The following is a 12,047-nucleotide window of genomic DNA, read 5'->3' on the forward strand; positions in this document are numbered from 1 at the left end:
TTGTGAGCCTTTTTGTCACATAACAGAAAGGGTGAAATATTGAATTTTTATCAAAGTTGTATTTTTCCCCCCCGAGAATTTCTAGCATCTTTGAGCTCAATTTTTTGAGTCAGTCATTTTATTTTTAGTCCAAAACAGAAAAAAATACAACACTCCTGCTGATTTTGTAACCCCATGGCCTTAGCAAATCTGATTCCCAGCCAAATTTTGGGGTGCAAGCCCCATGTGAGCTGAAACAAAAAGGTTTGAATTTACCTCTGCAAGTCCAATCCAACAAGCTCTGCACAGCTCTGTCCAGAGCCTCCCCACACTAAACTTTATGCATATCATAGACTGTGGGTCTTTACCTCGAGAACGCAAGCAAATTTGTAAGCTGTTTTATACTATTACCTGATTGTGCTCTCAGTTGTTATTGGTGTAGATCCAGGAGCTTCCTGATTTACACCAGAGTAAAATTGGCATAAGTGAGAGGAGAATCAGGCCCAGTTAATTATGCAGTTAATCTTTGGCAGGGTGAAGGTGATAACCTCTTAGCTTCTCAAGTATGAGGGAATTTTCCATGCTTCGTAGATTAAACTGAGTAGGGATGCTGGAGAAGACTATTTCTGCTCTATTTTAGGTACACCTCTACCCCAATATAACACAACCTGATATAGCACGAATTCAGATATAACCTGGTAAAGCACGCTCTAGGGGGCGCGGCTGTGCACTCCAGTGGATCAAAGCAAGTTCGATATAACGCAGTTTCACCTATAATGCAGTAACCTTTTTTGGCTCCCGAGGACAGGGTTATATCAGGGTAGAGGTTTACCTCATTATTCCAAAAGCCCTTCCCTTGTATTTTCAGCTGCAGTGGTTTAGGGAAAAATGGAGCAGCACCAGTGAGCTTGCAACGGGGGCCAGAACCATCCTGCTGCTCTAGGATAGAGAGGCTGAAGGGGGAAGGCAAGGTGGGGAGCACAATACTAATTCTGTAGAAAAAGAGGCAGGGTGAATCCCCCTATAATGCAAAGTGAGCCCTCCAACATAAGCACAAGGGTGCTGGGGGCTGGCCCAGATCTTCCAGCAGGTAGCCTGCCTGGTGTTCCCGTCAATGCAAGGTAGAAATCCAGCCCACCAAATATTCTGTACTGCTATGAAGAAAATGCTGAATTGTCCTGGGAAAAAATAGTTGTATTTGTACTAGAGAAAAAGCCCTCCAATGTGCCCCTTAACTGTAAGAAATCCATTCACCGGGGTCAACATTTGGAGCAAATATCTAGCTAGCTAGCTATCTTCATGTGTTAGAATAACAGCCATAGTTATCACTGTACTGAGATCTCTTATTGCATCGTTCCCTTATCCTTTTAGATTAAAAACTCAAACTGCATTGCACCTTTAGGCTTTTAGCAATATGCACGCTTCTATGTATGTAAGGCAGCTTCTTACATCTGCTGAAAATCACCCTGAGCCTCTATCCTGTTTCCAACAGCAAGTATCATGGAGTGTGTGTGTGTTTAATCTGAGTGCTGGGAAATAACACACACACACACACATACACACAGACAGCTGCCCACCCCAGCTTGGACTGGAAGGCCCTAAATTGCAACTCTATTAGGTCATAACAATAGCTCAGTTAGCAGTTAGCCAGCATCAAAAATCTTGTCCTCAGTGGACACACATAAATTGGCAGGGTTAACAGCCTGAGAGCATCACTGGGTCTTGGCTCAACCCACTGATTGCCCAGTCAGCCATTTCCCTATGAGATGCATCTGGCCCACTCACAAGGGAACCTACCTTTGTAATCAAACATATGGCTCCAATGCCACGTCCAAACCGAGCATAAAGATGAATACTTATGACAGGACCAAACCATCCAACAGCTATTGCTAGTGATTCCAGCCATGCAAGCTGCAAAGAAGATGCAGCTGCTAATGCCTCAAGCTGTTTTTTGTTGAGCTCTTGGCTTCAGATGACTCCCTGCTGGATGCCCCCGAAGTCTAAGTCTATGCCCTGAAAGGACTGAGCAATCTGTCCTGTGGTCAAAATGTCTTCCCCCATCCTAATGTGGGAATCAGTCACTGCTTGGAAACCTATGATTTGCAGAAAAAAGTTACAAACTCTCCCCAGATTATTAGATCTTGAATTGGAAAGGTACTTTGCCATATGCTATTGGAATATACATTTCTCTTAGGTCTACAATATGGTCTTAGATTTTTATCTTGATGTCATGTGCTATTAATGACCTTCCTACACACAGCACACAACCAAAGTCATGTGTGTCAGTTTTTGGCAGATTTCATAGAAATGTGTGGGGTGGAAGGCATATACAATGGACTTGATTTCATCTTGTTGGAGCAGAGGGGAGAATTGTACCTAACTGTGCCTGCCTGGCTTGCAGCTCCTTAGATGATTCACCAGAAGGAGTGCAGATGATGGGCTTTGGATTGGGAGCATAGTTTTAATCTCTAACTGAGTCCCCATTAAAGGTTGCCTCAGCACGTCCTTGGGCACCCTAGCTACAACATCCCAGCCAGTGTCACCCGCTTTGAAGATGGGCTGACCAGCTATGGGCCCTTCAGCAATGTGGAGGTTGCTGGCACGTTCCACTGCTTCAGTGCCCTCTCCAAGAAACTTTCCATCTGTGCTCGGGACATGATAACCTGGGAATGAAAAAGACTCATTCATTTCTAGAAGAGAACTGATTTACACAAGCTCTACCACCCTTCTGATAAGGGGCTCTCAGAGTTGATTTAGAATGTCAGGTGATTAGGGAAACTTACTACCAGTGACCTGGAGCTCCTTGTACTCAGTGTGGAAAGGGCTGGGACCACAGAACGTATCGTCATAAGGGTGTTAGACTTCAGGAGAGCAAACGCTAGGGAATTAAAAACACCTAGGTCTCAATGCTCCCCTCCCCAAGGCAGAGTGGAGAACAGAAGGGTTTCACTGTTGAACAGGGTGGGGGTGCCCTTAGGGGAGGGCTATATGACTATAAGGTATAATTCTGCCCCCATAACATAGTCACCTCTAGACCGTGCATGGCATTTACACCGAAGATTCACTGTATAGCATAATATGGGATGAAATCAACTGGAGAAGGAGGGGGACAGCCACTCTTCAGGGCGCGTCCCCCAGGGGACTTCTTGCAACTTACAATGCAGTGACAGGAGCAATTCCAGAGGGCAGCTGTATGCACAGACAGTAGGCTGAAGGGGCCCTAACTGATGGAACAGCAATGCCCCCAGCCCTGCTGCCAGTGGGAAAAGCCAGAAGGGAAAGGGAGGTAGAGTCCTAGCAGTGGATAGCATGAGCTCAGAGTGGCTGGCCGCTGCAGTTTAAATGCTTTGACTGTGCCATCTCTGAGGCTATGGAGAGGTCTCCCCAGGGAAGAATGGTAAGTTCCACTGCTTGGGAAATGTAAAGTTAAACTAGAAAAACAAACTTCAGGGCCAGATTGTGGCTGCTCTGAGTGAGTGTGCAAAGGGATAGGGGAAGCACGAAGAGCATCTAACCTGCCTCCCCTCCCCCCACACCTTGTGCCTCACAGGCCGGCACTGGTCACACTCGCAACCTCTAGGCTCCACTCAGTACAGGGACTGCTCACTGCTAGCACCCTGCTTGGGGTGGTAATCACCTCAAAGGGAACTGGAAGAAGAAAGTTTCCTGGGCCCCCACCCTCCAAACTTATCAGTGGGCTTGTTTGACTATACAGAGAAACACGTGTTGCAGCCTCTTATGAGATAAAGCAGAAGGCATGCGCCCTGCCCTGAACCATGCTTCCCAGGGAGCCTGCTGGGTGAGGAGGCTCTGCATGACCTCCAGTAATGGGGTTGTAGGGCTATAATGAGACAGTCCTTTACTGGAAGTGAGCTGGGCTAGTATATAAAAAGCACCAGTGGAGCAAAATTCATCACTGGAGTGCTCATCAATAGCTGTTATTGATATTAGTGGATGCCAATGAACCCATGTGAGGGTAAAAAATTGTGGCACAGATATTCATTCTAGATCCTAGAACTCCCAGCTGAGGTTGGGGTTCCATTGGGCTAGGCACAGTACAAACACTCAGCATGAGGCAGTGCCTGCCCCAAAGATCTTACTCTGTAAATAGACAGGACTGACAAAGCCGTGGGAGGGAAAACAGAATCACAAAGAGGGGAAGTGACTTGCCCTAGAGCCGTGGTTCTCATTCCGTGGCCTGTGGGCCACTGGCAGCCCAATCAGCACACAGCTACAGCCTATCCTCAGGGCCATACAAGTAGTTAGATGCGGCCCACATAACACATTGTGGGCCGCAATGGTAAATAGTTAGGAATCATTGCCCTAGAATCACCCAGCGGTCAGTCACACAGCTGGAAATAGAACCACAACCCTCTGAGTTCTACCCATGTGGCTGAGCTGCTAGACTGTGTTACTTCTTGAGTAAAATTACTGCCTCTCTCTTCTAAAATACAAAGACTTAAGAGAAATCCTGAGCAATCTCAATATTTTAATTTCCTAGTATCAATTTGTTTAAGAAACCAGCTAACAGATTTTCCAATTGTCATTTAATGTCACTAATAAGCTAATTCTCTGATTTAAGTCTTTATAACATCTCTACACTGCTACAACGTGACCCGATATAACATGGGTTCACATATAGTGTGGTAGCAGCGGGGCTCTGGTGGCACTTTAAACGGTCTGGGTTCCGGCTGCTGCGGGGAGCCTCGGGCCCTTTAAATCACTGCTGGAGCCCTGCCACTGCTACTCCGGGTCTATGGCAGCGGGACTCCACTGGCAATTTAAAGGGCCTGGGGCTCCCTGCGGCCGGAGCCCTGGGCTCTTTAAATCACCGCTGCAGCCCTGCCAACGCTACCCTGATATAATGGCGTTTCACCTATAATGTGATAGGGATTTTTGGCTCCCCACGACTGCATTATATCGGGGTAGAGGTGTATGCACTTTATGACAGCTAACTAGTCCTAGGACATTTTACTGTTAATTAAGTAGCTAGTGAGTTCAGTAACTTTCTTCTGAGAAGGGTCCACTTGATCATAAGTGAAGAAAGGTCCAGCTGTCCAGACTAAGTAATACCCAGTAATTAGGATTCTTCTCTTTTGAGAACAGTACAAAGTACCTTGTGACTATATCACATTAATGATCTAAATAGTTTTGATCAGCTTTCCTTTTTTTTAATGGAAAGGTATTTCTCTATCTAGGTTATACTTTGTAACAAAGTGCGCCAATTATAACAGTTATTATGTAATCATGGCATCATTTTATGATTGTTTTAAAGATGTGCATAGTACCTGTTTCTTCTAGAAGTGCAAGCTATGTAATTAAGACTGGGTATATCTATTTTTCCATACCTTAATCTTTTTAATATATACTTCAGGAATCAAGCAATGGATGACACTTACTAGCTATACTAAAATTATCTAGTAAGTTAAAGGGAGTAAGAATGTGAGTAAGGTTTTTGACTGCAGAGTTGCCCTTTCCTGGATGTTATTTTATAAAGTCTGGACTGTGCACACAATTCAGTTTTCTGATAGGAATATTAATGTGACAGTAGAGCTAGAAGAAGTTTCCTGAATTTTGATTTTTCAGTGAAAAAAATTGTTCGCATTTTGTCCCAAAAAGGCAGGACACATTTTTCGCATAAAGTTTTGCACACACACACAAAAAAATCCCCATCAGCTATAAAAACTTGTTCCAATCAAATCAAAATTTAAAATGTTGACCAAAAAAAGGACAACTTTGTCAGGTACATGGTCACGAAAATCTTCCTCTTTTTTATCCATCTCTACCCGTTAGTGGATCTTCTAGTCCCATTTCCCAGTATCATCATTAGGTCTGATTTCAATGTTCCTAAACAGTCCCTTATATTTGGCTCTCGTCTCCACTTTGAACACATCCAGTGAGATTTTTCCATAAACACCTTTAATACCTTGATTTGGTGCTGACCTGATTGTGATCTCATAAAGATGAAAGAAATGGCCTCATGCGATTATACAAAATGTATAATTTAATTCACACAATTGTTCACTTCCTCACTATCGTAATTCTTGGGTATATTTTCAGCTGATGCCTGGCTTCCCTGTTTTACACCTTCAAAATGAATTTTAGGCACAAATCTGCATTTAGGTACCTTATGCAATCAAGTAGCCAGAGGCCTAAGTAATCAGATTTGCATGAACAAAATCAATTAGAGGTATCAAAATGTGCATCTAAATTGTATGAGTGGAACTTGTGTCTACAAAAGGGAAGCCAAATGATTGTGGCTTGTGACAGTAATTTAATACATGATACCCTCCACCTCTATTTAAGGTAAGTTGTCCGCTTACATTTGATTGTGTTTCTTTCCCTACTGGCTGCTCCCTGAGAGACAATGGTGTGTGGTCTAAAGATGTCACAATTTGCTTCTCATCCATTTCCTTTTCTGGGGAGACGTTGTCATTTTCTTCTGTCCACTTGCTGTACTGCTTCTCAGCTGGCATCTCAAGAAGCTGGGGTAAGGGATCTTCTTCAATGGAGATTATTCTCTGCAGTTGTTTTGTTTGAGTCATGCCCCCATTGGTACCATGGTCAGATTCTGAAGAAAGATATCCATTCAAACCAATAGAATTCCTCCTCCTCATTAAGTTATTGAAAACATCATCTTCTTCGGAGGACTGGCTAGATAAAGATCAGATATAAGTAGGTTACAAATTAACAGTAGGCCTAATTCTTATCTCATTTACATTGCTGTAATTCCATCCAGTGGAGTTACTCCTGACTTAAATTAAAGTAACAGGCTGCACAATCAGGTCCATTACACTATCTATTATGTAAAGCAGAGTTAGACTGTACAATCAATTGACTTTTGAAAAGTAAGTGAAACATCTATTATATAAGAGTGTTTGTATAAAATCAGTATAATACACATGTATCCCATACAGAAGGTAATATAGCAAATATTAATAATTTGACTGAAAATTCAGAGACGAATAACAGTGGATTTAGGCTCATCCTAAAATGGTGAGAGTAGAATGAACAAAACTTTCCATCTGTGACATAATTCTGGCTTGAACAGTATGGGCCAGATCCTCAACTGCTATAAATCAGCACTGAAATCTATGGAGCTATGCCCATTTATACTAGCTGCATGTCCGTATTCTTTCAGACTCTTGCTGTGGTCCTTATCCCCAAGGTGACATTCTACTGCTCTTCCCAGGTTTTTTTCTTTGCCCAAAAGAAGCTTGTTAATATGACATGGAGGCCTTAATCCTGTTCCCATTTATTTCGTATTTATGATCACATAATTCAGATTTAAATTCTGCATGGTTTTATGTCTTCTATCTATCCCATGTTCTTATGCATCCCAGGTAGGCGGCTACTATCTGCAGTAAGGGGTGCTGTGGAGGTGCACTCCTCCAGCTGAAGTTCCTGAAGATATCATGCCACATTAATGCTGATCTAAGTAACACCAGGTACTGGACTGGCTTCTGCTGTTCCGACAATCTACCCATGCCCAAGCAGCACGGTCAGTGTATTAACTGTAGCTGAAGATCTGACCCTAGATTTCTAATTTTTTAAAAAGAGCTCTGTAACTGGGTTGTCTAGGCAGCCTGTCAGGGGATGACTCCGCTACTGCAGGTCCCTGATGATTGTGTCACCCCTCTCAAAGCTGGTGCCATGGTGCCTTCACCACCCCAGCTAAGGCACACTGAAGTCCTACCATTTCCAGTATGTTAGATGACAAAACAAAAAGTGACAAAAAACAGTGAATTAAAAATCAGGTGCATCTGAAGATTTGTTAGCAGGACGCTACCCTTCTGCTCCAGGCTTGTCTTTGCATGTGCCTAGTCCCTTCATGCCCATCTTCCTGGGCCTAATCATCCTATCCCCCACATGGTTTATCCACTTAGCAAGCTGCCTTATGCTCTTGACTACAGCCAGACTTGCCTTGTTGAGAGAAGTTGCAGAGCTCTGCTCTCCTTCCTGGTCAGTCCTCAACTGGACTAGATGTCCTTCTTTTAACTCACCTCTCCACACCTGACATTGGCCACAGACACAGAAAGGTAGGGTCAGCTGGATCACAGGCTCTCCTTAATCCTTTTGTAGCCAGTGTGTATTCTATCTACCTCATTAAGCTGCGTGTTGCCAGTGTGGGTCCTATCTGCCCCCATCACAGATACTCAGATGACATACTAATCGGCACCTTAGAGATCGATGCAATATCAATATTACACTTACAATTCCAAGCTGTAGTGGTTTCAAGAACAATCATGGTGAAATAAGCATTCTAAGCATCCAATAAGCACATCTTTTGTGCACTTTCCCTATAATTGTCAAACATATGCCAAATAGCAAAATTAAGTCCTTACCTCTTAAGTGATGCCTTTCCTTCTACATATTTGCCAATGATAGATCCTGATCTTTGTTTCCAGTCGGCTTTTGGAGCATTTGTTTTACTTTTCTGGAGAAATATATTATTTATTTTATTAATTTACTCTTACTATTCATTATGGTTAATAAAACAGACTATTTGTTGCTACTGTTTAGACAATACAGTGATGAGAGCGACAGAAAGTAATTGATGGATTAGCAGAGAGGCAAATGTTTCAAAATTTTGAGTGATAAATAAAAACATGGAAAATCCAGATTCTACAATAATTAATCTTCCTTATAGACCCAATGGGCCAGACCATAAGCCAGTGTGAATCAGCAGAGTTCCACTGAAATAAATGAAACCAACAGAGCTATGCTGATTATACCAGCTGACAATCTGACTCAGCGTCACTCCTTCTTGTAGAGAAAGGAAACACAGATCACCTCTGCAAATGATTAGACATCATAATTCTGAATTATCTTTAGTACAGAAAAGGAAGCCATGATATCTCTCAGGTCCTGGGGACCTAGTCTCCTGCTGCAGGATACAAAGTCAATGGGATTGACTTGTATCCATTGGCAGGAGGATAGGACTCTTAGAATGCAATTATCTTTGTTCAGTACTCAGATACTGCACTGATGTATAAATGTTTAAAGAGATTACTATTGATTGGATAGATAAATACTTGAATTTTAATTGTTCCATTTGAAGATTATCTCATTCCCTCTTATTGTCTCCTTAGCTTTTTACAAACTAGGTTCATTAGTATTCATTCCCTTCCCCCAAAATAGCTTGAGTTTCAGTAACCTAACTATTTGGCTTCCAGTGGCTTTTAGTTTTATTTAATAAATACCTTTTGTTGCCATAAATCTTGCTTTTTAACCGGGAAGATGGCAGGTGTGGGAGGGAAGAGAATGACACAAGAATCTCTTCCCCCACCCCCCCTTCGACATTCTGGTCCCCATATTTTAGACCATTCTGATCTCTGTTTGATAACTACTGAGTTATAAAATGGTATTTGTGTACCTGTAAAAACATGTCTCGTTCGTCTCTGAGATGTTTGTTCCTTTCTCTGTAAGGAAAGGAAACAAGTAAAAGAACCAGCAAACTATGGTAGAAATTTAGCATCTTTACTTTAATGTCTTTAATATATTTTTACATTGATATTTCTCCAAAGAATCATAGAAATGATAAGTCAACTAGTCTGGTCCTCTGCACTCAGGCAGGATTAAGTATTATCTAGACCATCCCTGTTTGTCTAACCTGTTCTTAAAAACCTCTAAAGCTGGAGATTCCATAACCTCTCCTCTCCTGAATTCTTTTTTCCCTTAGACTTGCTTCCCACTAGCTCTTACCTACCAAGTCTCTGCGTCTGATCAAATCTGCCTTCTTGAAGTGCATTATCTTTATTCTGCTGTTTTCATCTTTGACTTTAACTCATCTATATTATCATAAGGCCAGATCCCCAGCTGGTGTAATTCAGTGGGGACTACACTAATTTAGACCATCTGGTTCTCAATCTACAAATGTCAAAGCAAAAGCTTCTAACGTGGAAAATATACCCATGAACAATATTTCTTCATTTACTCTAAATCAAGGGGTTTCAAACTTTTCCATAGTTCAGATCTTAATAGAGAGCTTGTTTGGGGCATGCCCTCCCAACCACAGCGGCATAGACCTTTCGAAACCATGTAACATCCCTGTGACAACTACCATGATCGCTCATGTAGAAGAGCAGTTTTAAGAAAATAACAAATGTGTTCAGCTTCTCTTAATGCGATTTAGCTGCTGGAAATAATGGAGAAGAGGCACACCATGTGATAAACCAGCTCTCTGCAGATCTAAGCCTCACCCACTCTGGATGGTACTCTGTCACTTTCTCATGGTGGATGGGTCACACAAAGACGTTAATGGCTCTACTATTGCCATGGCTCACAGAAAGACCCAGGTCAGCTAGCCAAAGCTCCAGCAGGCTCATCCACCTCTATCTGTGACCCAAACACCAATGGAGGGGGACAGAGTGCTGCTGTACATTGGCAAATGCACTGCAAACCAACAGTGGGTCTCAGGCTACGATTTGGGAGCCTCTGATGTAATTGAACATGAGTCCATCTGAAATATTTTTAAATGTACATTGGATGAAAGTCTGTTGCTCAAATACACATATAATTAGCTCATATAAATTGAATAATCTAGTAACAAAAATGAGGTGATAATATTTATATTAGATACTATTTCACATTACAAAGGACATTAAACAGTACCCCAAACTAGCTTCAAATGCTGGCATTATACTAATATAAAAACGTTAGGCAGAAAATCAGCCATATATATTATATATATATTTAAACTAACAGTCTCTATTCTGAATGAACTACACTTGGTGCAGCAATGAAAGGCAAAAGGAGCTTTAAGCCGCCTTTGAATCGCCTGTATCCAAGGCCTGGCCCACTACAAAGTCAGGGCAGCCTCACAGCTGTTTTGACCTGCCCTTGGCTGAAACAGTCTCCTAGATATTATTCCATAGCACAGAACAGCCACAGTGCAGCATGCTCTGACAAAACCCCTGTCTTTCCTTGACAATCCCCCTATGGTGGGGGGCAGGGAGTTCTGACAGGACAGATGCTGTAAGAATATTCCACTCTCTCTAGGACACTGAGGAATTTCTATATGCTGGGATTAATCCCAAAATGACATTTCTGTTGGTTTGGGGTCATAGTTTATGAGCTTTAAAATAAACACACAGTTTTATAATGATAATGCAAGAAATCCTGCAAATGATTGTGTGTGTTACCTTAAGAAATCCAGCTGCTTAAGGAGTCCTGACTTCTCTCGCTGTAAAGTTTCTGTCACCCTGTATACCTCCCTATAACAGAAGGAAACAAAGAAATATCTGTCATGGACATTTTAACATAGTAGTTATAGGCTGCTTCCTACAACCCTTAGAGAATGCCACTTTAGGCTCAGTTTTGAAGTCCTTACTCTGGCCAAACTGTCACTAACGTCAAAGGAGCTCAGCCACAGTAAGGACTGCATGATCAGGTTAATCTAACTTTTTTTTTGTTAGGTTGGATTCTACCAGTAGTAACTAACAACCAAGGAGTTAGAAGGAGATTTTCCTTTTTAAGATTTTCATCCAGTCAGTTGACTACACGGTGATGTTGGAGCTGGCGTCTTTCAGATAAGACTTAAAATTAAGGCCCTAATTGCTTGTGATCATTAAAGATCCCATGAAACTTTTCACAAGGCTAGAGGGGTTAGCCTTCCTATGCTGGCCAAGTTTCAATACAGGTAATGACATTTGGCTAACCCAGTTTTCCCTTATTGGATATATTATTCCTCTTCATTTCCTGACCTAAACTGTTGTGCAGCATTAAACACATGGAGATCCTCAGACGACATAAATCAATATAACCCCACTGATTTCAATGGTGCTACATGGATTTACATCAGTTGAGGGCTTGGTCCATGTTGTTCTCTGCTTTTTAATGGTGTATGAAGTGCTACCTGTGGGTGCCCTGAATAGTAGATCAGTTTTTAACAGTTCAGTTGTGCCTTATAGTCTCTGGCCTGCCCTGGAGGCAGTGCTGAGCCACACCATTGCAGGGAGAGCTGGGCATGATCGACTGCTAATTCCATAAAGTATTTTGGAACAGAAAGTACTTTACAAATGTAAAATCATCATCATCATTCAGTAGTTTGACCACAAGTATGGAGA

The 12,047-nt window shown here is 42.2% G+C and overlaps 1 protein-coding gene across 4 annotated transcripts in view; it reads right to left on the reverse strand.

The window, feature by feature from the left end:
• The window catches only part of CRACR2A (calcium release activated channel regulator 2A), a 93,568-nt gene that overhangs the window by 14,732 nt on the left and 66,789 nt on the right, over positions 1-12,047 (reverse strand). For all 4 annotated transcript variants that reach the window (XM_030538535.1, XM_030538544.1, XM_030538564.1 and 1 more), the window contains exons 9-12: positions 11,124-11,195; positions 9,356-9,401; positions 8,325-8,416; positions 6,303-6,633 (exon numbers count right to left, since the gene is read on the reverse strand). In XM_030538535.1, coding sequence (XP_030394395.1) covers positions 6,303-6,633; positions 8,325-8,416; positions 9,356-9,401; positions 11,124-11,195 — 541 coding nt within the window. The remainder of the gene's footprint in view (positions 1-6,302; positions 6,634-8,324; positions 8,417-9,355; positions 9,402-11,123; positions 11,196-12,047) is intronic.

The sequence above is a fragment of the Gopherus evgoodei genome, chromosome 1 (assembly GCF_007399415.2).
Source record: "Gopherus evgoodei ecotype Sinaloan lineage chromosome 1, rGopEvg1_v1.p, whole genome shotgun sequence".
NCBI classification, from domain to species: Eukaryota; Metazoa; Chordata; order Testudines; family Testudinidae; genus Gopherus; species Gopherus evgoodei.